At 38.3% G+C, this 26626-nt stretch overlaps 1 protein-coding gene across 2 annotated transcripts in view; it reads right to left on the reverse strand.

The window, feature by feature from the left end:
* Positions 1 to 4337: 4337 nt before the first annotated feature.
* SLC39A8 (solute carrier family 39 member 8) overlaps positions 4338 to 26626 on the reverse strand; it is a 70879-nt gene continuing 48590 nt past the window's right edge. For both annotated transcript variants that reach the window (XM_067035550.1, XM_059067311.2), the window contains exons 7-9: positions 8246 to 8453; positions 7865 to 8049; positions 4338 to 5813 (exon numbers count right to left, since the gene is read on the reverse strand). In XM_067035550.1, the coding sequence (XP_066891651.1) occupies positions 5664 to 5813; positions 7865 to 8049; positions 8246 to 8453 (543 nt within the window). In that variant the 3' untranslated portion in view covers positions 4338 to 5663. The remainder of the gene's footprint in view (positions 5814 to 7864; positions 8050 to 8245; positions 8454 to 26626) is intronic.

Below are 26626 nucleotides of genomic sequence, written 5' to 3' on the forward strand. Positions count from 1 at the left end.
TTGCTAACGTGGCATCTGGCGCCACAAGGGTTAAGTGCTTTGATTGAGGAGGGGAAAGGAAGCACAGAAAATTTCTTACTTGATGGGTACAGTCAAAATATGACTCCGTGCCGTCTGGTTTGTCTTAAAGCTGTCTGAGTACTTAAAGATAACCCTTTTTCTTATTGGCACTTTTACGATTCTTCAGAGGGTCTCCTCCCCAATGATGTATCCTAATTCTCCATTTGTCCCACAAAATTCAGTCCTTGGCTTTTCCAGAAGTCCACTCAGTACCGACCTTCTCTGTCCTCAACATGGCACCCTTCTCACACACGATTTTAAATTGTTCCAGACCAGATCTCTCATCCCCTATTAGATCACACTAGGCCAAGGGGATATTAATGTGTCCTTTGTCCCAACAAACTCTAGGGCTGAAGTTCAAGCTGAATGTACCAACTCTCTCATCTGAGAGAGTGGCCTCCAAAGCTACCTGCCAGCCTCTTCTCAGTCTCCCTGTTTCCAGGAAGGGAGTCAGACACCAGTCCACTGTGTCCATAACTGCAGTGGCCCCTACTGGGCTGTCTGTAGGGCCTTCTGATGGAGTTACCACAAAATCCAGAATGAGACAGGTTTTGTAAACTTCCTCAGCTTTGTGAGGGAGGGAAATAGTTCTGATTTGAATTCTTCCTATGAGACCTGCCCCTGTAATTCAAAGTATTTCATCTTTATTTTTCTCTCCCATGACCCCTGATCAAACATCCCTTGGGTGACCACAAGCATGGTCATAAATTGTCCACGTGTTGCCCTGTTGGGGTTTTCCCACAGACAGGTGTATACAGTTGTTGGGCTCCCATGCACAACCACTGCAACAGGAATTAAACCATTATATAAAGTTTAAAACTTGCAAGCCCTACCCATGAAAAATATTCTTGGTAATATTGCTGTATATATCCAAACTAAGCAATGTAAGATTTGGTGCCACCAGTAGCTCATTTAATTATCTACAAAAATCAGGTAACATTTCTGATCCAACTTAGCTTATGCTACATAGCCGTAATGACCCGTAACGAGAGAGGAAAAAAACAAATGATTTTTAAAATTTATTTTTGCCAATTTCTACTGACAGTACTTAGTTTTACAGTTCTGGGTTTGAGCCCCATAATCAGAAGAGTTTCAAAAAGAAAGATGAACGTCCATAGAAAAAGAGAGGTTTCTTTCTTGTTTTGGGGTTTCTGGTTTTCTGTTTGTTTCCGTAGAAGGTAGACCGTCCTGTGAAAAACACAGGATGTCTTCAAGGTAAATAAATAATACTCACAACAGGCTGCGACAGAGAAACTAGAAAGTACAAGTGTGTATGAACAATACTGTTTGTAAGGTAAGATTGGTCAGGTGGCCCAGTATAATTAAAATGGTCAAAGTGTCAAGGAATTAATCTGAAAGAAGTCATGAGAATCCCTAAAAGAAACAGTTCCCTGAGCTGGCTGTGTCAGAACCACCTAGAATGATAAGTTCCCCAAGTGAACCAGATGCAAGCCTGTCTTTACCTGATACAGTCACTCTACTACCCAATATCCATTCTTCGCTTCTTCTTAGAAACAGAACCCTGACTTTATTGGTGGTAGTATATCCAGCTAAAAGCACCATTTCCCAGCTTCCCCTGCAAGTTGGTGTGGCCTGCGACTAAATCTGATACGTGACTCTAAGTGGAGATTGCTGTGTATTACTTCTGAGAAAGCTCCTTGAAGGGGGATGAAGAGCTAGGTGTGAATTTTTTGCCTTTCTACCCCTTCTTCCTTCCTGCTATGTGGAATTTAGGTGGGATCTCTCTAGCAAACATTTTAGCATATAAAGTAATCTTAAAGTCAGAAGCCAAAGATTACAAGTCAAAGGAGCCGGGATTCCCAATGACCAAGGACCCGCTACGCCAGCCCTGCACTGCTTCTTCCACACTCCTTTTATAGGAAGGAAAGTAAACCTAACATGTTTACACGCCTGTTATTCTATGCTAGCGAATCCTAAATGCAATGATGCTGGCATTTTCTTGGCCTTACCAGATTCCAACAGACGATCTTCCTTTTCACGCAACTATAAGTTCCTCAACAATGTCTCAGAATTAATGGAACAGGAATTTGGAGTTTTCAGTTTATCCTGCTGCCTTAGCTTACCTGAAATTTTACTAGTAAAGTCCCTGATTGGGAGCCTCCAGTATAAGGAGTTAAATGACCATGAGAGAAGGCTCTGTGAGTACTCAGCACGGAAAGGAAGTTAAGGGCAATGCAATCTTACACAGGTCTTTCAACCCACAGTTGGGGGGAAGACAGTGTCAGTGAGAAAGCAGATGTAGCAACATCAGTGCTAAGGAATTTATCTCAGAGTTAGAACCTCTTGTATTGTCAACCTCCTGTACTGTGATGGACCTTAAATAAAACAGAGGGAGTCTGGAAATCACGGTAGCCTACTGCTAAGAACCAAAGTGAAGACAATGCCATCAGAGCATGGAGGACAGATTGGTAGTTAATGTTTCCCTGGCACAGACCATCAATAACTAGTTCTGTTAATACACCTACAGCGATTACCTGGTAAATCAGAGTGCTCTTTGTTCTTCGCAATTAATTCATTTTTCAAAAATTTAAGCTTCTAGGTAAAGAAACCCTCTTAGATGTTGGGTTGGCAGGTTGGAAATACTAAACATCTAGAGGTCATTATGAAATGCTATTCAGGGGCTATTATACAACTGGACTCTCACGTTGGCACCGCTAAGCAACTGCTATAGAAGTGAACCTCGCAGGGTCAGACTTGCAAACTAAAGAAACACAGATTATCCTGACTCAGAGCAAACCAGTGTGACATCCATACATCTACACACAATAACTTACACTGGTAAGGGAAAGAAAAGAATATTCTCATAAAAAGGAATTGGTATTAAATACTAAGTTCAAACATGAAAGTAGTTCTGGAAACTTTGGGTGAATTTGTATTAGATATTTTCTAAGGAAAATGAAATAATAAATCTACATAGGGTAGATTGAACCCATTTGCCCTCTTCACTCTCCTCCTGCGTTAGAATCGCATGTCTATTTGCCACTTGACTCTGCAGCACCTCTTACTACGTTGGCCCAACCTAGATGACCCACAGCCTGAAGTGGAGCGACCCAGCAGAGCCCAGGCTGGATCTGCTCATCAGACCCGTGAGCATGACAATAACCTGTGGCGGTGAGCCTGGGGTCTTCAGACTCTTCGGGTTGGTTGTTACTCCACATGAGTATGGTAATAGAGGTCTCCTATGGTCTGAATGTTTACATCTCCCCAAAACTCATATGTTGAAATCCTAACCCCCAAAAGATGACGATATTAGGAGGTAAGGGCTTTGGGAAATACTTAGATCAAAAGGGTGGAGCCCTCATGACCAGGATTAGTGCTCTTATAAAAGAGGCTCCAGAGAGATCCCTTGCCCTTCCACCACCTGAGGACACAGCAAGAAGGTGCCATCTACAAACCAGACACCAAATCTGCCTGTTCCTTGAGCTTGGACTTCCAGCCTCCAGAACTGTAAGAAATACATTTCGGTTGTTTATAACCTATTCAGTCTGTGGTATTTTGCTATAGCAGCCTAAACAGACTAAGACAGGGTCTGATTCAGTACTCAAAAAATGCCAAATTAGTAATCATTGTTATAAAGTTCAATAATGCAAAAATAAAAGTATACACGCCCATATAATGCATTGAAATCATATTTGGGTTGACATACTAGCATCTTTAAAGCCTGAAATTATGGAATATTCAACTGGTATAATGAATATCTCAGGATAAGGTATGTTGACTGATAGGTTTACATTTTGTTATCTAGGATAATTTAAATTTAAGCATGGCTTCCCATATCCTATCTTCTACCTGGAGCCATAGCCTCTAATAAGTAGCAATTTTCTGTTCTGCTTTTTTGGGTCTTCATACCCTATTGCCTCTGTTCTCCTCAGAGTTGAGGAAAATGGTCCAAAGATCAACACATGAATAGAGTAACATGAAGCACCCAGACAGTCTACATATACGCTGATCTACACCAAAGAGAGTTTGTTAAACTATCTTGTTTTAATATCATGTTGTAAATAGCTTCTTAACCCAGACATACAATCTGTGCTTTAAAGAGGTAAAGATGATTTCTTAAAATTGAATGTAAACAGGTGAAATGATAAAAATAGATTCTATGTTTACTGATTTTAATGAACAATGATTAATCTTTACAGTATTGATTTGCTGAATATCTTTGAAATAAACATAGCTAGTTCTCTCCCTCATAATACCAAGTACATAGAAGTCACACAAAAAAATACATATTAAAATGAATAATGAATGACAATACATGGATTCAAAGGTGTTTACTGTTTGGTCAAACAATATTCTTTAATTGTCAGTCATAGAGTGAAATGTACATTAACATACATGTTAAATATTCATCCCATGTGCATTATTGCTATGTGGTATCATTTTATGGTCTGTAGAAAAATATAATTCCTGAGATCATTGTTGGCTTCTTTCAATCATTTTCCTCACTGTCAAATCATCTTCCTTCAACGACTTGGGAGTGTGAATTGGGGTTAGGATGTTCAATTATAGATCAACTTTTTGTATCTGCTAAACGAATAAACACACTCTATCTTTTATAAAGGGTAGAAAAATAACCATGGTGCGTGGAATTATTTTGCAAGGTATACAATATAGGAAAAATGTAGGCTGAACATAAAAGAAGTATTTTCTGAATGTCTCTCAATCACCCATAAGGAACATATATTTCCTAGCCAATCAGTCTTTGGCATACAGCCGTCCAGATGTTATTTTGCATTTATTTAAAATATCCTCTGCTAAATAGTTATGTTCATCTTTAAAAGTAAATTGCTTAAAATTACATTCAATTTCTTTCTATAAACCAACATTTTCTTCACCTTCACAAGCAAACACATTGGATACTGAAGCGTTGTTGCCACCAGCTTTACATACTGTTCTGCCATTTGCCATGGTACAACCATAACGTAAGTCATAAAAAAGCAGTTCTGGCTTTTTACGGAATCTGATGGAGTTTACACTGAGTCTGGACTTAGTAGGGCTAACAAAACTTTACTGATTTCATAATTCATATTATTTCAGGATGGTTTTCAAAACAATCCTAGACGTCCCTAACTGAAATATAAAACAAAACAAGAGCTATGAGCAATCTTTCTCTCCTGGGTTCACTAAGGCCTTGGAATCATTTGTATCTGTGTCCTTGCTTGTGAAAAGCACTAAAACAAATTAATTCAAAGAAAACCACTCTGAAACTACTTGAACATTTGATACAACCATAGAGGTTCAAAGGCTTATACGGCCTAGTCTGTATTTTTCTCCAAGTCTTGGTGTCAAAATGATTATAGAATGAGTTGTTTCTTGCTCTGTGATGATTTTTAGTGTGCGTGAAACATTAAAAAAGTGAGTATTTAACAAATATCTCGTGTATCAGGCTTCTCAGGCTGGAACTGAAAAGCTTTTTGAAGGATTTTTAACAACAAATAATGGCCTATTTCACAGATCAGAAAACCAACAATCAGTTTTCTTGACCTACAGCTGAAAACAAAATTATCTTTTAACTAAATAGGAGCTGTTTTATTTATTAAATATTAAATGCCTTCGTTAACAACACCATCTTTCACTTCCTATTACTCCAATTCAATTTCTCCTGCATACAAAGTAATGAGCAGTATGGCTGTGAATCCAGTTAACATCCCAGCATTCTGAATCAGGAAGAAGGTGAAATCGGTTTTTCTTCCAGTTACCTTTTCTCTCAGCATATCATTCATCTCTGGAAACTAGAGGAAAGATATATTGTTAGATAACTGTTGCCATCTTGTGGGAGAACATAAAAACTGTCACTTACAGATTCCTGTGGAGGTGGGAGGGGACGAGCATTTCTCTGAGTTGTTTAAATGTTTTAGTATAGAGAGCATAACAGTGATATCCAGCACTACTAGACATCAACAAGAAGAAAAGTATGAAAATAGTGCTCCCCAAGACAGGCAATACAGTGAGATGGGACTTACCTCATTTTATGTCTCTCTGTCTCTCTCTCTGCCCCCGAGCTCCGCTCCATCCACACCATTCTTTTAGGACCTCAAATGCATCCAGCCTCTTTCCAACCTCAAAATCTTCACACCCACCAAAACCTCTACCTGAACTCTTTTCCCTCAAAATTTTCAATGAGCTAAATCTTTGCGGTTTCAGCTTAAATCTTACTTTCCTCAGAAGGCTTCTCTTAGGCCCTCCTAATTTAGGTTCCCTTATTATCATCTTTCATCATATACATTGTTTTTCCTTTCATTTCACAGTCTTTTATTTGTCATTATGTAATCCTCTGTGTGATTTTGTTTGTTGAATTTCAGGTTCCCCTCTTTGTAGACAGAAGCCCCAGGAACACGGGGCTTTTTGCCTTTTTGCTCCCTGCAGGGCCCACAATTTCCAAGCCTGATACAAAAATATCAATCAATAGTAGCTGATTAAATACATTTTTAGAAATCACTATATATTTAATTCCTGTTCTCTTCAGTTTGTTTCTTTTTGCTTGTTCTGTCCCTCACAAAATCATAAGGTTTTTAAATAAACTGTGCTCTGTTCTTGAAATGAAGAACTATAACAATCTTATTGCAGTGAAAGCAATTAAAACCCCAAGTTCTGTACTTAAAAGCTATCCTTTCTCAGCATATAACTTCTACTGAAAAGGCTTCATGAGAAGATCTGCAAATGCGATCGTTTCAAAACATATTTCAAAGTGATTTGCTATACATACAGTGGTGCATTGTATCAAAGCATCCAAGAGGTCTCCAGAATCCACCTGCCTGATTTTGAGAAAACTTACTGGGATAAAATGGATGAAATTTATGAAACCGTTCTGAAAGAAGCAAGTATGCGTTCTGAAAAAATCAATTAAGTATATACAGCATCACTTACTAGTATTATTTCTTTAAATTGAATAACTCTAATAGATTCTGTTCTTATATTACAGAAAGGAGAAGTGATGACCTAGCATAAAATATGCTATGAGGCATTAATTCTGTGAAGAAAAACAAAAATGCAGTGATGGTTCTAAGAGGTGAAATCCTTGCACTTATAAGGGCCTGCGCAGAACAATGAACAGAGCTAGACAGCTATCATTTGGAACTAAGAATGCAGATGAAGGAAATTATTAAATTATGTATGTAATACATCCTCAGTTCCAAATGCAAAAGAAACATTCCTTGAGTTGCATCCGCTTAGCACATTTTCATTTTCTAGAAAGCTGTCCATGATTTATTTGAAAATGCACAGGACCATTGGTATTCTCTCTCTTACACACACACAGACATAAAGACAGACACAGCATAGACATAAACATGGATACAAATATATACCGTCCCAAGTAAATACCGTTCAATTTTAATTTCCCAGTTTTACTTTAACTCAAAAGGCTCTCACTGTTCAGAACTTTGAAATAACAAAATGCTATTTACTTTAACAAGTTATTCCCTTCTGAATGTGACATCCTCACAAAAGAAGAGAGAAAAGTCCTATGGAGACATACTATAGAATACAAGCTTTACCCACAAGGCAAAACACCTGGGAAGATATCTCTCCTTCAGCAAAAATAAGTCATTTCATCCTCTGTCAATGAGATCCTAGGTCAAACAATCAATGAGAATCACTTTCAAATCACTATTAGTACAAACTACTGAAAAAGAGTTATCTGTTGGACCAGGAGTATTTTAAACTACAACAGAAAGGCCTTCCACACTGTGGAAAGCAAAAGGTCACCCTTAGTCAATTCATAACCCAGATGTGTCATTCCAAATTTAAATTAAAACAAGATAAAAATCTTATAATTTCTTACCATATCCGCCAGAGAAATATAGAGGAACATGCCTCCAGCAAGGGCAAATATAATATTTGGAGCAAAATTATTGCCCACCAAGATGCCAAAAGCTAGCCCAACATAGCAGGAACATGCAGAAAGGAAATTGAATAACAAGGCTTGTCGAGTACTCATTCCTGCATTGAGTAGGATCACAAAGTCCCCTAAAAGAAGAACATATCGAGTAAGTAGGGTTACTTTCCTATTTGGGGATGAAATAAAAGAAAATCATCATTGTCTAAAAAAGGGCTCTGTCTTTTTGAGGCATCAGCAGGATTTTTAAGAGTGTGTCACCTGAAACATCTCCCTCCCCTGAAACCAAGAAGCACGGACTTGGAGAACGAGAGCAGAGTCCCTTACCTAACTCATGAGGGAACTCCTCGCACAGGATGGCAATTGAAGTGCTGAGTCCTTGCAGAAGAGACAAGGTGCAGGAGGCCCCAATGGCCAGGCCATCGATGAAATTGTGGAGGGCATCACTGAGCGTTATCATCCAGGCAATGGTCCCTATTTCTGAGAGCTTCGGCCCCTTCATACAGGTACATGAGCTTGACTCTTTTTTTCCATCCTGTAAAATAACAGAAAGTCGGTCCACAGGACACCACCAATATTTCTTGAAAGTCTAAGCAATGCATGGAGGTGGATGTGTTACGTGTTGAGAGAGACAAATGTTTCCACCAGAAAGTCTTTCATAGTAGATAGGAACCCCTAATCATATACAACAGAGAAAAAAACTTATGGGAGGGAGAAAGGAAAGGAAGAGATTGACAGGCCTTGAACAAACCACTTGAAAAACATATCGCTTTGGTTTCACCTTCAAACAATCCTTTTGACTTGTATGAACAAATTCTTACTACTGCCTTCCTAAAGTGTAACAGATATTAACCAAGAATTTGATTTATTCATATTCTTTAAAGGAAAAGAAGTTTGTCAAAGACCAAATTTAAAGTCTCTTCCATGTTACAATTTAAATGTGAGATCCACATTTAAAGCATGATGATATCAAGGAACATTTATTTTAATCTGACTTATGCCACTGTGTGACTGTGGGCAAGGAATCTGGGCCTCAGTTTCTTCATTCGTGAAGTGAAGAGAGTGCACTCAATGGCTCATTTATTTTTCAACGACTTATTAAGTTTCCACGGTATTCAGGTAGTGTGCTGCGTGTTTAGGCTGTAACAACATGGTCCCTACAAGCTCTACATTTCAATGATTCTCTTAACAAATTCCATGAAGTGTGATTGGAACAGGCTTGCTTTTACACCACACTTCTTTCCACTTTGAAACAATAATAAAAATAGAAAACGCTACAACAGACCCTTTGCAAGAATTCAAATTTCCATCGAATTTACAAAATTGTATAAAATCAAATGACAAATGCCAACTGAAGCATTTTCCAGAAACTGTGGAAAAAGAGAATAAAAGGCAAATTCATTTTTAAGCAAGGAAGCAATTTGCAATTAACTAGAGAATATTTTATTCCTAATTCTCCTTCCTGTAACTCTACCTCAGCAGCTAATCAACATATTTATTTATTGAACACCTGCAATTTGTACGACAGTGTGCTGGATGCTATGCGAAGTGCACAGAAGTGGAAAATACAGCTTCTATCTTCAAGAAGTGTATTTACCTTGGAGAAACAAGATGTAAAGTATACGACTGACTCTTTTAAAAGTGTGCAACATATATCAGCTGAAAAGGGCTTCCTTCAGAGCAACCATCTGCGTGGTTGTGTGTGTACTATGATGTCACTTCGTTGCTCAAAACAGTTTGGGGACCTCCTTTCAGAATTGAAGGTAGATCCTGCCACACATCTTTTCACTGTTTCATTAGTGGCAGATCTTCAGCTTTGAGGGATGTTTTTTGTTTGTAGACACAGCCAAAAGTCATTTGGAGCCAATAAATTCTTAAATTAATATGAAAGGAGGGAGAATTGTTAGTAGTAGCTGCTAGCTGTTAGTAGTGGTAGAAACAGTAATAGCAAAGGCATATGGTGTTTATTATGTGCCAGGCACTGTACTAAGCAATTTAGATATTTAATTCCTTTAGAACCATTCTATGAGTTAAGTCCTGCTATTATCCATCATTTTATAGTTGAGGACACTAAAGCACAGAAAAGGCTGGTGAACTTACTAGGGATACAAAAGAAAGAAGTGTACTTTTTCTAGTAACTGTTCTACTACTCCAAACTTATGGTGGGGGGTAGGGAACACCTCTTGTTTGTGGTAAAGTGTGAAGGCAATTTGCAAGGAGAATACCCCCTGTCTCTCAAAACCACTTGAAGCAATGTTGGAATAAGTATTTAATCTCCTTTTACTTTAAAAGGCAATTCTCATCAGCATAAAAAGAATTCCATCTGGTTTTAAAATGTGGTCTCTTTACTGTATAGTGTTATAACATAAACTGAGGCAAATTAAAAAATTTAAGGTCTTCTTTGAGCAAGAATGGATTCCAATCTGGCAGTGTCAAACCAGAAGTGGTTAGGAGCATTCCATGAACAGGAAGCGCAGGGAGACACTTTTACCGAGAAAAGACAGAAGCAAAGCAAGGAAATTATTGACTGGCTACAGCTTAAAGCCTAGATGGCTGTTTGTGATGGATTGTCCTTAGGTTTTGATTTTGTAACATTGAGGCATTTACAGGCTTAGATTTTGGATTGCTTATATATGACATTACAGCCACCTCAGCCTAATTGTCTCCTTGTTTAATTAATTTAATAATTGATATATCTTAAATGCATAACATAATAAACAACAGTGACTTAGTTCATGGCAAATGGGTAGCTTGGATAAGAAATGCTCCGGATCAGGAAGCAATTACTGCCAAAAGAGAAACAAAGGCAGTCATGAGAAAAAGCCACAGAGGAAGTGACCTTGGCTTTGCAAAAACCTACTTCCAAGATACATTTAATAAGACCAGTTGTTTTCCTCTTCCAACTTGGTTTACCTAATCACATATTTATAATTTCCTTATTTACTTGTGATGATTTAGGGGAAAGATTATAAGACCAAGTCTTGACTACCTGATATTTTGTACAGAGTCTGTATACAAACTCCTTTAATTCTGAAAAAGAAATTAAATTAATTTATCAGGCATGGTTCTCTTACCTCTGAGTACAGATATTATTGACTCTATTTATTATGCTTCCTTTTAGCCTTATAATCTTAGGTCTCAAATGACACTGTTGGGTAACTTAACAGTTATACATTTTAAATAGTCTTAGAACAAATGAAAGAAGGCAAACATTCACAAACAGTTCTTTTTTAATTCATCTGGAACAAAGTCACTCAGCAGAGAGACAATTAAGTCAAGTCCCTTTAGTTAAATTAGGGAGTATTCTTCTCTTTCCCCTTATTTTTTATTTTTCTTTGCTGTTGTTGCTTGCTTGCTTTCTTCCTTGTTTGACTTGTATACTAAATGTGAGGCTCTTTCTAACCTCAGCCATGATAAGGCAACTCAATTGAGTGAAAAGACCATCATTAGATGGTCCAGGAGAACCAAGTTCTCGCTTGGCTCTGACAAGAATAACTGTGTAATCATCAGCAAGGCTCTTAACATTGCTCACCTTAATAATGAATGAAAATGAAAGTCAAATCAAAGTGCAGACTAATCAGAATAGGGGGAGAAGGGATAGCTTGGAACAAAGTTATGAGAGGAGAGGGGACACTGAGTAGAATCCCAACGTAAGTATGGAGGGGAAGAAGCAGAAAGTAAAAGACGAGAAAGTGCTAAGAAATCAAAATGAAGAAAGCAAGTATGCTTATTGCAGAGCGGTCTAAGTTTAAGCAAGGAGGAAGAAGACCAAAAAGGAACACAAGGAGAAGGAGGAGTGGCATGAGTTGGGAGGGAAAGGGAGAGAAATAAAAAGAGGAAGATAAGGAGGATGAGGAAAGGGAGAAGGTGAAGAAGAACAAGAAGGAGGGCAAGAAGGAGGAGGAAGATGAGGAAAGAAAAAGAAAGAACTTAGCTATCCTCCACAGCACACAGATCATATAAATATGGCTTACACCGGCAGTGAAATACTACGCAGAGTAGTGGAGATGATGAATATTTTATTTTTCCACATGTAAAGATGTCCAAAACATAGCATCGAGGTGTATATATATCTAAAACAACATGTCTAGTGGGCACCTTTTTGTAAAAATTATTAATATAATTTCATGATGGTCTAAGCACAAACATACTTGGAAAGATATATACAAAAATGCTAATCATGGTTCTCCCTAGGAGATAATACTGGGGATAATCCTTGGGTTTTTTCTTTTATCTTTTATGGGTGTTCTGGATTTTTTCTTGCACTTATTATGTATTATTTCAATACTCAGAAAACAAAACATTAAAGCCATGGGGGGAGAACCTCAGGAGAGGGAAAAGTGAACCTGAGATGACTCAGGAGTTATCATCAGCGAACAAGGTAAAGCTGGAGAAGCAAGCTGCCTGGCAGGTTTGGTCCCCCAAAATGTAATACTTATGTATAAATCTAACAAAAATGTACAGAATCCGTTTGCTGAAAACCACAAAACACTGATGAAAGAAGTTAAAGATTATCTAAGTAAATGGAGAGACCGTGTTCATGGGTTGGAATCCATGTTCATGGATGCCAGTGCTCCCCCAAGTTGGTCTATAGGTTTAACACGTTTCAATCAAAAAAGCAGTACGACTTTTTGTAGGTATGGAAAAGCTGACCCTAAAACGTATATGAAAAGGCAACAACACTAGAATAGCCAAAGCAACTTTGAAAAAGAACACATTTGGAGGAATCATATTACCTAATGCCAATTTTAAGCCACAGAGGATTATTCCCAGATCTTAAAACCCAATGTAATTTGTCTGGTTGGATTTTGAAGGTACTTGGGGCTGGTAGCTCGTTTCTTCCTTCCATTTTCTCCCCTTTGGAATGGGAATGCCTGTAACTGTTATCTTATGGCTGTCCTACTAGTATAGTTTAGAGGCAGAATACTTGTTTTCTAGTTTTATGGAAACTAGATGCCCTGCAAACACCTTGACTTTAGTCCAGTGAAACTGAATTCAAACTTTTGGCCTCCAGAAAAAGAAGAGAAAAGATCAGTTGTAAGCAACTAAGTTTGTAGTAACTTATTATAGCAGCCAGAGGAAATTAATACATATGGTTTCATTTCTCTTGGGAAGATACCTAGGATTAGAACTGTTGGGTCATATGGAAACTCTCTATTTAACATTTTGAGAAATCCCCCAAATTTTCAAAATTAAAAACTTTCTCTGGAAAAAAAAAAAAAAGAGGGTGTATTGTCCCACTAAGTGAAACTTTTTTTGTTAAGTTAATGGCATGAGCACTGTCAGACCTCACTATGCACTGGAGGAGGCAAGGTGAGTCATGATTAATAAAATTTTTTTGTGGTTTAATGTCTATATATTTTATTGATAAGAAGGTAAAAGTGAGCAACCACTGCAGGTGAAAGTTAAATTTCAAATTCTACATCCCATGCTGAAAGAATTTTGCAGAGCAAGAACTCTGGTAAAAAAAAAAAAGTCAAAAAGGAAAGCAGAAACACTTCAAAAAACATAACAAAGATGGCAAAAGGAAGTATAAATAAACAAACAAAAGCTGAAAATTGTATGCAAAGGAACATAAAATCTATGCCCATAAAAGAGAAGTTAATGTAATATAAATAAAAACAATAAAATATTATTTTAAGAGGCAGCAAATAAAGAGAGGTGAGAGTTAAAGAAAGGGGCACTGAATGCAAGCTAGCTTAATGATTGAAGGGTGTGGGCTTTGGCACAAAATGGGTGTGAGATTAAGTAATGGCTCTGCTACTTAACAGCTCTGTGTCATTTGGAAAGTTACTTGGGTCCTAGCTAACATAAGACAAGAAAGGGAAATAAAAGGTATACACACATAGGGAAGAAATAAATAAAACTGTTTTTGTTGGCATATGTCTATGTAGAAAATGCAAAAGAATCAAGAAAAAAGCTCCTAGAATATAATAAGCAAGTATAGCAAGGTTACAGGACACAGGTTAATATATAATAGTTGCTTTCCAATATACTAGCAATGAACAAGTGGAATCTGAAATTAAAATCATAATACCATTTACATTAGCACCCCCTAAAAATGAAATACTTAGGTATAAATCTAACAAAATATGTGGAAGATCTATATGAGGAAAAGCACAAAACTATAATGAAAGAAACCAAAGAAAAACTATTCTATTCATGCATTACAGGACTCAACACAGAACTGTCAAGATGTCAGTCCTTCCCAATTTGATCTATAGATTCAGTACAATCCCGGTCAAAATCCCAGCAAGTTATTTTGCGGATATTTTGTGATTCTAAAGTTTATATGAAAAGGCAAAATACCTAGAATAGCTAACACAACATTGAAGGAAAGAAACGAATTTGGAGAACTGACACTATCTGACTTCAACACTTACTATAAACCTACAGTAATCAAGATGGTGTGGTACTGATGAAAGAGTAGATAATCAGATCAATGGAACAGAAGTAGACTCATATAAATATGGTCAACTTATCTTTGACAAAGAAGCAGAAGCAATACAGTGGAGAAAGACAATCTTTTCAACAAATAGTACTGGAAGAAGTGGACATCCACATGAAAAAAAAAAAAAAAAAGAACCTAGACACAGGCTTGACACCCTTCACAAAAATGAACTCAAAATGGATCATAGACCTAAATGCAAATGCAAAACTCTAAAACTCCTAGAAGATAACACAGGAGAAACCCTAGATGACCCTGAGTATGGCCAAGACTCTTTAGATACAACACCAAAAGCATAATCCATGAAAGAAATAATTGATAGCCTGGACTTTATTAAAATTTAAAACTTCTGCTTTGCAAAAGACAATGTCAATAGAATGAGAAGACAAGCCACAGAATGTGAGAAAATATTTGTAAAAGACACATCTGATAAAGGACTTAAACAAAATATACAAAGAGGTCTTAAAACCAAACAATAAGAAAACACAAAACCCTTTTAAACAATGGGCTAAAGACTTTAACAGACACTGCATCAAAGAAGACATACAGATGGAAAATAAGGATATGACATCATATGTCATCAGAGAAATGCAAATTAAAGCAAGATAACACTACACACCTATTAGAATGGCCAAACTCAGGAACCCTGACAACACCAAATACTGGCAAGGATGTGGAGCAACAGGAACTCTCATTCATTGCTGGCGGGAATGCAAAATGGTGCAGCCACTTTGGAAGACAGTTTGTCAGTTTCTTATAAAACTAAACATACCCTTCCCATATGATTCAGAAATCATGCTCCTTGGTATTTACCCAAAGAAGTTGGAGACTTATGTCTACACAAAAACCTGTTGTTTACAGCACCTTTATTCCTAATTGCCAAAACTTGGAAGCAACTAAGATCTCCTTAATTAGGTGAATGGATAAATAAACTATGGTACATCCTGACAACAGAATCTTGTTACACACACCCCCAAATGAGCTATCAAGCCATGAAAAGACATGGAGGAATCTTAAATGCATATTACTAAGTGAAAGAGGCCAATCTGAAGAACCTACATTCTATGATTCCAACTATATGACATTCTGAAAATGGCAAAATGGGAGACAGTAAAAAGATCAGTGGTTGCCAGGAGCTGGGGAAAAAGAAATGGAAAGGTGGAGCACAGAGAATTTTTAGGGCAGTGAACATACTCTATATGATACTACAATGACGGATATATTACACATTTGTCCAAACCCATGGAATGTACAACACCAAGAGTGAACTATAAACTATGGACTTTGGGCCCTTATGATGTGTCAATGCAGGTTCATCAATTGTAACAAATGTACTGACTTGCTGGGGAATATTGATAATGGGGGAGGCTAGGCAAGTGTGGGGAAGGGGATATATGGGAAATCTCTGTACTTTCTTCTCAATTTTGCTATGAACTTAAAACTGCTCTTAAAAAAAAATTACTTGGAATCTGACTTCAGATTCATTATCTGTAGAATGGAGAAAATAATACTACTAACTTCATAGGATTGTTGTGATGATTAAATAAGATGTTTATGAACTGCTAAGTGCTCCATGAATAGTTATTACTGTGTCACACAGATCATTTTACCTAACAAAGTGCAGATGAACACAGCATTATTAAAAGGAAGAAAAACAAAAACTGCCTAAGAGAAAAGTGTGCAAGACAAAAGCTTGCTCACATATGATCCTTGAATAAATTCAGGAGCATACTGATGAGGATGATTGGAGAAAATCGGAGAAAAAGTAAATCTACCCAAAAAAAGAGCTTTAGAGAAGTGAGAGGGTTCAGTGACACGTGTTAAAAATAAACAAGGAAAACTTTTAACAAGGATGCTTGAGTTTGGACATAAATATACTCTTGAAGAAAGCTATTGAGCTTTCAACTACTGGAGTTCAAGGTGTATGAAAGAGTCAGGAGGTTAATTAGCCAGAAGGTAAAACCCACTGTGAAAAGCATGCAATCTAAATTAGAAAGTTTATATGAATCAGATAACTGACGGGTATAGGAAGAAAGGAATCTCTAAGATATAAAGTAGTATCTTGCATATTCAGCATTCACAGTTTACAAAGCACTGGCATATATTAGTGTCTTCATTTCCTTTTGACCTTTACAACATCCTCATGAGTAAACAGAACAGATAGTAGTATCCTAATTTTAGACATGAGGAGAATGACAGTCCAAGAATATAAATGACTTGCTCAACATCACACAGGTGGTGTTGGGATTAGGCTTCTTAATTAGTTACCAAACACCTATTTTACAGCAGGCAGGAACAGTGCTAAGAACCGAGGACAGAAATATAAATAAAAGAATCTCCATGTTGCTGGAATTTATAGTCCAAAAAGGAACATCCGAGACTCAAACTTCAGGCCCATGACAATTAATTCCCCTCTGCCCTTTTAGAATGACTCTCCACCCTCTCGCCCTGCTCTCTGTCCTGAAGCTGTTTTCCTGAATGGGCCACTGCTACAGGCTTCTTATCCTCTGGTTTCCATTTGAGACAGACCACTGGGAAGCCCTAGAGGGAGCTTAGGGGGAGAAAGGAAGGAGAAGTCAGGGTATTTATTCCTCTGATACCCCTTTGTGTGGTCACCTCAAGCTGTCAATGACCCTCAAATGAAGAACACAGCTCTTCTCAAGACAACTCTTTTCCCAGGTTCTAGTAACTGCTCCTTCTTCGCCATCCTTTGGGCCCAGGGGTGGTAACAACTTTACCATTACTGGTCCCTGGTTCATGCACTACTTTTTTTTTTTTTTTTTTTTGCGGTACGCGGGCCTCTCACTGTTGTGGCCTCTCCCGCTGCGCAGCACAGGCTCCGGACGCGCAGGCTCAGCGGCCATGGCTCACGGGCCCAGCCGCTCCGCGGCATGTGGGATCATCCCGGACCGGGGCACGAACCCGTGTCCCCTACATCGGCAGGCGGACTCTCAACCACTGCGCCACCAGGGAAGCCCCCATGCACTATAACCCACTCACACCTTATAAATAAATCTTCCTCAAATTATTCTAACCTGAGTAGTCCATCTGTTTCCCGTTGGGATCCTGATAGAATCACTGGTACTGGAAGTGGCCATAAAAAACAGACCCCCCAAAATGGAATTTAATTGGGTTTTTCATATAGTCAAAGTATGGGGAAATGGGACATTGGTTACCCATCGGTGGGCTTCAATATTCAATGAAGCCCAGAACATGAAAGGACTCTGCAAGCTCTAGGCTATATTGCAAGCTTTCCTGCCAGTTGGTTCTTAGGACCCAGCAGAGCCAGTGGAATTGGAATAATCTGTGGCAGACAGAGATGCTGAAAGGAGCCTTCTGGCAATCCCCATCAGAGAATCACAGTGCAGACCCTTAAGATGTTAGGTTAAAGCCATGACCTTTTTTGCCATTAACTATTCTTTATCTCAAAAGCAGTTCCTTGCTGCTTGTTCCTAGGTCCTTCTAGACAATTAATTACCTTGTGCCCATGGAACATCTAGTGGCCCTGAGATCATTCCCAGCAAGCCATAAAATCAGCTGTTCACACCAGCATTCCATCATTAAATTGTATATACAAGCACAAGCCTACACCAGTCTTGAAGACACAGATTGCAATGGCCGTTGATTCAGACTCTCAAAATCTAAACCTAATAGTTCATCTCTTTTCCCTTAACAACAATAAGGCTACATGGGGCATTTCCTATAGCCAGTTAACTGTGAATAGTGAGTGTTCCAGCACCAACCAGCTATACAATTACTCACAATGAACTTAAAATAAAACAATAAAGATAAATCCTCCAAGGGGGCAGAACTTTTGAGTGTTGTATTGAACTTCATGTAGAAGTAATGGCCTGAGATATACATCTACACCAACTCATGGGTGGGTGCTAAAAGAGTTGGCCAGATGATCAGAGACTTGCAAAAAACAAAATTGGATACTGGTGGCAGAGATCTGGAAAAAATATACAGAGGGACCTCTTGTAAAAGGCACAGAATATGCAGACAATTCTATTCCATTAAATCTCATAAGAGGCTATCACTGAGGATGGTCTCAGTAATAAAGTGGGCAAGAAGACCTGACTATAAATGTCACTTGATATCTTTCATTGGCCATCCCAATGTTTGCTTAATTTATCCCCCAGGCTCCCTCCTTGCTGGGCAACTTAGGCTGGCTATATCCCTACTTAAAGATCACTGCTCCACTGAACAGTGGCTTTCTGTACAAGATTAGTTCCCTCCCAGTTCTAGTAGCTTCTTCCTTCCCCTTTCCCTTTGGACATCAGATTGCTAACAGCTCCACCATTTCAAGCCCCAGGTTTACTGCACTCTCCCCTGTGGTTCACCCACAACTTGTCCAGAGTTTTGTAAACTGCCCTGTTTCTATTTTTTATTTATCCTTACTTGAAAGTGCCATCTCTTTCTGGAAAGGACACAACTGATTCAAAGTCAAATGCTCATTCCACATACAACACTCACAGACTCTTAATATACTATTATATATATTTGAACAGAAAAACTTACTAAAAGCATTAAATAGACACAAAGATATAAAGAGTTAAAGGTACTAGACAAATATAAAATTTCAATGGGCTTTGCTTTTATGGCTATATTTTCAAGAGATTTCAATGGACTTTATAGCTGGTGGTTCCTTTGTCCTTCCTCTAGCCCTTAAGAGTCAGTCTCAGCTCACTATAACCAAAATCAAACTTCATATGAGAAAAGAGAAATTAATTTTATCTTTAATGCATATAACCAAATATAATTCAAATGCACTTAGTCTCTAGTCATTTGGTTTCAAGACCAACCTCATAACTATTTTCAAAACTCTCTTTGCCAATGAAAATAACCGTTAACGAGAAAATAATAATTTCCCGAAAGCTTGAAAATTGTTTCCTTTCTCCCATCCCTTCTGTGAGATGTGATTGAAGTTATTTAGCTCTTTAGGAGTTGAAATAATTGTCTTTCATTTGCAGTGGGGACCATATCATTTTACTGTCCTGATAAAAATAATTTAGGAGAAATCTGAGGGGTTTTCAAGAAATTATGCTGCTATTTTGCCAATGGAACTTAGAGTATATACTAATTAAGTATTTACAGTTACCCTAATGGACTACTTACGCCTCTCTAAAAGGATGCCTACTGTTACTACAGATGGAGAAGGGCATTAATGCTCTGATACATTCCAGAAGCAGGATATCGTTTCTTAGAAAAAGCTTGCATGATGTACTCCCCAGCCCACGCAACTCTCATTGTTACTGAGCAGCCTTAAAGGAAGTCAGAGCGCCAGGAAATTGGTTACATTTTCATTTAAGTTGGAGAAATTTGTTGCGGGGCTCCTGAAAAATGGGGTTCCCCAACGGCAGGGATATCTACATTGCTCAGCATCAAGTCTTCCAGAACAATTCAGAGGAGGAAACAGGAGTAGGGTGGGATGTGGTACAGGAACCGACCCCATGCAGCAGCTGCCTGTGTTGTAATTACCATTTGACATGAATTATGTGAAAAGAACTGAAATAAAGAAGATCCCACTCAGTGTACTACAAGTGATGGACTATTGAGCCCTGCAAAAGATGAGGGCAGGCTGTCTGATTGGCAGAGATCCAGAAATGCAAGCCTCGTAGAGCAAGAAGTTTGGGAAAGCGATAAGAGGCAAGGGATGACAGGTGACAAGAGGGACAAGAGCAAGTGCAAACCGCAGTCACCGCGACAGAAGAGGCAATGAGGACCACAGGGAGGCACCGCGAAACAGGCAGTCTGCCAGTAGAGGAGAAAGTGAGCAACAGGGGCTAGAAATAACCTTGCTCTCTGAGGAGGCAACTGGCCCCCGTCTATATTTCAACAGTTTAGAAAAACAGAGCATCTCTACTTTGTAGGTGGAGAGTGAGGGGTGAGAACTACACAGGGGATAAGGGTACCAGGACCTCATTCCCTCTTAAAGATGCAAATGGATACTCTGAAGATTTGCTCACCAGTTTAAGAAAAGAAATTTGTATTGAGGTATAGTTGACTTACAATGTTGTGTTAATTTCTGCTGTACGGCAAAGTGATTCAGTTATACATATATATATACATTCTTTTTTTATATTCAAGAAAAGAAATTTGATAGTGAGGAATTGAGCATGAAAGACACAGGATGTACTCAGGGAACTCAGAAGAGTAAAATGATAATAGTAGTAGCACAAGTCATTAGTAGTAAAGTCATTTAACCTTCACAATAACCCCATGGGGTTATTAGTTCCATTTTATAGATGAGGAAGTTGAGTTATAAAGAGGTTAATTAAGTAACTTGCCCAAAGTCACACCTCTAGAAAGGGGCAGAGACAGGATTTAAACTTCTATGCCTAACAGGCTATGCCTGTGATCTCCAGAAAATATGAGGTTTCATTTTCTCTTATTCACTCCTGTTCATCCAGTATCTAGCACTGCAGGCACCCCGAACGTTCGTTGTCTGAATAAATGAAGGTCAAGTAATAGTAAAAGTACATTTTCTCTCATGACAGATTCACAAATCATTGTCACATGAAGCATCTATTCCAGTCTTTCCAAAGAATAAACATAAGGGCAGTTACACAACATGGGTAAAGAGTGCATAGAAAAATGTTCATTAATCAATTCCAAATTGGTTCATCTACATTAAAAAAAAAGCACTCTGAAAGTGCAGAAGTGTTTTTGTTGTTCCTTGCTTGTTTTGTCACCAATTCTTTAACGTCGTGGAGCCAGATCAAAAGCTCCTTCCGGACAAGGATTTTTTTTTTTTTTTTCATTTCAGCCCAATGTTTAATATTAGTAGGTGTTCAGTAAATTTTTCTTTTAAATAAATCAAGGGGAGGGGGGTCTTGTTGTGCTGAACTTGATGGAGTAATGGAATGCCAAATCACATCCTAGTCAGCAGACATCAGTGCCTCCACATCCATCCCGGTGACCTCCAAAGGGCAGAAGACTTTTACCAGCAGCCTCCTTGCATCTAACTTGAGGATACTTACACGTTTTTCAGAAGATTGTTGGAGGAAGGGGGCAAAAAATCAGAGTAGAACAAAGGCGACTAACACTGTTGAGTGCTTACCATTTGCAAGGTACTCTGCTAAACGCCCTGAGCTGAGCACCTCTAACATCCAATCGCAGATGCAGTAATGCAGGTACTAGAGGCAAGGGCTGGACCAAAACCACACAGCTAGAGATGGAAAAGCCATTGAACCCAGATGATTTGACGCCTAAGTCCATGCAACAAAAGGCAGAGAAGACTGCTCAAAAGGACTGAGCTTTTCCAGATAAGAAATTCTGTTTTCAGTAATTTATTCCTATGATAATGGGTTATTTTATTGCTGTTGCCAGACTCCATCATGGAAGGTGCCAGTAATTCAAGTGCCTCTGGTTTTGAGTAGACTATACTAAGCTGATGTTTTGGGGTTTGCTAACACTTCAGACACACTTAAAATAATACCTCCAATCACTGAGGGAATAAAACACCATCTCGGGCTTTCAAATCTACTCCATATAATCTGGCTATGTTCCTAATTAAAGAATGTGAAATGTTACCACAAAAGAATCCTCGGTTTAAGATTGCCTTTATTGTTTTAATACATAAGTTGCATGACTGAAATTTTGGTCCAACTCAGAAAAACTACAAAGAATCCAGAGAAATTTTCTCCAAAATGATGCCCTCCCAGTAAAGGACCTTTGAAATTTCACTTTCCAAATGTAAAACAATCTCTAGATTTGTTTGTTTTGCAGCCTAGAAAACTATTGATGATACCTCACTTCAGTTTTTCTGATATGTATTTTATAACCTAGTAATAAAAGTAGATAAACTAGAAAGCATCAAACCAGAGACCTGCATGGTTTACTGAAACTTCAAAGGTGATCTTTATTGGTGCTTTCTCAGCCATTGAATATTTTTCTTTAATCTGCCTTCACTGAGTTGCTATAAAGGTTTAATAAAGTCATGCTCATTAAGCAATTTGATCCTCAGTAGAAGAAGATTCAATAAAGTTTGTTCTTTTTTTTTTACTTTTAATGCTCTGATACCTGATATCAGAAATAAGAAGCAAAAAGAACCACTTTAAAAAGAAATGGGGGGGGGCTTCCCTGGTGGCGCAGTGGTTGAGAGTCCGCCTGCCGATGCAGGGGACACGGGTTCGTGCCCCGGTCTGGGAGGATCCCACATGCCGCGGAGCGGCTGGGCCCGTGAGCCGTGGCCGCTGAGCCTGCGCGTCCGGAGCCTGTGCTCCGCAACGGGAGAGGCCACAACAGTGAGAGCCCCGCTTACCGCAAAAAAAAAAAAAAAAAAAGAAAAAAAGAAATGGGGGCCCACACATTGAGGTTTCTCCTTAAAAAGAAATGGGGGCTCACACATTGAGGTTTCTCCTTTTGACTGATAAGAACTCAAACATACAATAGATCTGAATAAATTGGGTCACTGATCAACACGGTGAGCAAAGTTAAAGACAGGAGAAAGTCACCACTTAATTAACAAAAATGAAGAGTCATTAACTTAACTGCACTGAGATCCTCAAAAACGGACTGAAATCCCCTATCTAAAAAGCAAGTGCACGGTAAAATCAAATTCCACCACCCAATCAATGATCTGACTATAACCTGATGGTATATTTATTAAGAGTGAACACCTAGGGCCGGCCTTCCCTGGTGGTGCAGTGGTTGCGAGTCCGCCTGCCGATGCAGAGGACACGGGTTCGTGCCCCGGTCCGAAAAGATCCCACATGCCGCGGAGCCGCTGGGCCCGTGAGCCATGGCCGCTGAGCCTGCACGTCCGGAGCCTGTGCTCCGCAACGGGAGAGGCCACAACAGTGAGAGGCCCGCGTACCACAAAAGGAAAAAAAAAAAAAAAAAAAAGAGTGAACACCTAATTTGATCTTTAAACACCTTCAATTATTTTTTATTCACTAAGATAATCAGTGAAGTATTTCTAGTTATAAAAGTGCTTTGTGTGATCTGACATTTGTCTCAGACATAAAACTGGATAGGAATATATAGGCAGAGAAACATCTGTGTGTGTGTGTGTGTGTGTGTGTGTGTGTGTGTGTGACAATCTGCTAATGCTCTACTACACAGTGTAGTAGTGTTAAACTCAAAAAACATCTTGGCAAGACCACACTTCATTTGTAAGATACTTTAGCTTTGTGATCTTTCTAATTTAGGATTCTTATTTTTGAAATACATAGAATAAATATAATATGGAATACTAGAATATAGAATAAATTCTACCTCCCCAATAGCCTCTCCTTGGGACATGAATTTTACTTATTACAATAAAACATCTCATGCTTTGGCAAATTTTCCATCATGCAATCCACTGAGTAAAAATTACTCACCGGGTCTTGATCCAGTATTCCCAAACTGCAAGATGCAGCATGTAAAAAATACAGCACCACATAAATATTTTCAAATGAGCAAACAGCAAAAATTTTTTTAAAAAGAGACCAATTTTGGCAAGCCCAGTGTTTATGACATGGACATCTTTTATAATTCAACCTTTAAAAAAGCCTGAAAAAGCTGATGTTAAAGACACACCAGCAATAGAATATATATTTACATTTTTCCATTGCTTATGCTAATTTGCATAATAAAATTAAGCAACTCTTTCTGAAGCCCAGAATAATTTACTTGAACCTCGTAATTTTTTTCCTCATTTTTTTAAAAGAAAAATGTATTGGCATTCATCTTCAATTTTTTTAAATCAATCAGCATGCACAACAAAGCTACACAGCAATTCTTCATTATACTAATGGGGGAAAAATTAACTTGACATCCAGCCTAATGGAGTAAAAACTCACTAATTCTAAATAGGGATAAGTCCTGCTTGATTGGTGAAAGCAATTTAGTATAGAACATGTTTAGATAAATACACTTTTATAGCTTTCCAGAACTCACACTCACAAAGAGCTTCCACAGCAAGCACGGGGTGTGGTAGAGGGCCTTCAGAAAACCTGCCACGTTGTATGGATAAGATTAATGTAGCATCTCAATTACAAATAACAACTTGGTGTTTCTTGAGATAACCTGAAAACTTTAGGTGCGTCTTCCTAACAAATTATTTCAAAAGCAATTTTTATAGAGGATGCCAAAGTACTCTACAGCCCAGTCTATAAGCAAAATGTAACAAATCATACGTTATTAGCTATGACAGGCTAGCAGAGTCAAATTTAATGAGGTTTCACTATGCAGGCAATCCTCAAGTTGCACTGCAAAAGTTCATTTGTAAGTTCATGATTAGAAATCAGAACTGATTAGAGCAATGTCCCTGTTAGGAAGGTCGTATCATGCCTATATACGGAAGGAACATGGTGTTGGAACTGAAGACCCCAGGAGGGGATCTCATCATAACTTTGCCATTTATTATCTGTGTGAACCTGTGTGAGCTATTTAACTTAAGTGAGTCTTAATTAAATCTGTAAATAGACTTAATACCTATTTCCCAGGACTTTTGTAGGAATTAAACATAATAGCTGTAAGGCACCTATTACAGTGCTCTCTACTCTCACCCCTGGGCATTTATTTTCTTTTATCAAGTATCTCTCTACATCAGAGATGATTAGCTGGGAGGTTGTAAGGGTGTTTCAGTTGCAGAGGTGTACATACTTTAAATTGGATGTAATAATCGGTGGATCTGTATATTCTTCTGTTGCAAAAGTCCATGCATTTCATCAAACAGCTCCCTAAGGGGGATTCTTAAGACCTGTTCTACAGGGGTACTTGCTTAAATTCTTAAAAATTAGAAATGGCCAAATGCTTACAAATAATAATTAGAAGTATCCTCTGCACCTATTTCATCCTATCTTATTTACTTAGCAACCTCACACCCATCTTTCACAATTGGTACAAGCATCATCTTCTCAGGAAAGTATCTGGGACCACTTCATCAGCATCACTTCCCACCCCAACATGTACCACATCTTTCTCAGCACAGCAACTGTGTATATGTCTACTAGAGTACTCATCACACCACACTATAACTATTTTTACATGGATATACATACCTTTAAGGAATTATAAGTACATGGTAGATTCTTAATAAGTGGATAGAATTTTATCCCACAAAAAATGTATTTATATTTGGTTTTCATTAAAAGTAGTCAAAAACACTAATTCAAAAAGATAAATGGACCACAATGTTCATAGCAGCTCTATTTACAATAGCCAAGACATGGAATCAACCTAAATGTCTATCGACAGATGAATGGATAAAGAATATGTGAGATAGATGATAGATAGATACATACATACACATGATGGAATATTACTCAGCCATAAAAAATAATGAAATTTTGCCATTTGCAGCAACATGGAAGGATTTGAAAGGCATTATGCTAAGTGAAATAAGTCAGAAAGAGAAAGACAGATGCTGTATGAGATCATTTATATGTGAAATCTAAAAAATACAACAAACTAGTGAAAATAACAAAAAAGAAGCAGACTCAGAGATACAGAGAACAAACTAGCGGTTATCAGTGGGGAGAGGGAACAAGTGAAGGGGCAATATAATAGGGGTAAGAGACCAAAAAAAGGGTTATTATGGGATTATATGAAGACATCTGTGTGAAACTTCTGAAAATTATAAAGCACTATAGAATTCATAGTGCTTTCATTCAACAAAAAAATTTGTTTTTAAAAAGTAGTCATTTTAACTGATGAGAAACATGCACATAAGAAAGCAACTTGGCTTTGGTAAAAGAACTTTGAGTTTGACAGATCTAATTTCAAATAAATCCTAACTTATCTGAAATTCAGTTTCCTTATCTGTGAAATGGAGATAATCACACCTACCAATCGAGGTTGTACATGAATAACATTTGTCTAGTACTGAGTGTATTCCCTTCACAAGATCTATACCGCCAACATCACACCACTAACTACCACCATCACAATTATTGCTGTTAATTATTCAGGAGTGACAGGTAACAGAATCTAACATGCTTATTGATTGATTGCTCTACCTGACACTGACTATGGCTCACAGACCAGAGCAAAGAAAATCTGTGCAGGGACAGCTTTCAGAAGGCGAAGCGCAAAACGATATTTCTAGAACTTCGCACACAGGAGCAGGCTACTTTCATATGGGACCCCCTCGTTCCCAGAACCCTCCAAAGGTTGCAGGCATGCTGTTCTCGGGGTCTGCAACAGTGTGGGAGTCTACCCAGGTGGAGTATCACCGTCTCTAACTTGCACCCATGCAGAGTATCGCTTGAGTTTGTGAGTCCAGGATGTAAAGGTCAACATTTCCACCCCTGAAAGTAAGCACACAG

Source organism: Kogia breviceps, chromosome 6, assembly GCF_026419965.1.
Source record: "Kogia breviceps isolate mKogBre1 chromosome 6, mKogBre1 haplotype 1, whole genome shotgun sequence".
Taxonomy (NCBI): domain Eukaryota; kingdom Metazoa; phylum Chordata; class Mammalia; order Artiodactyla; family Physeteridae; genus Kogia; species Kogia breviceps.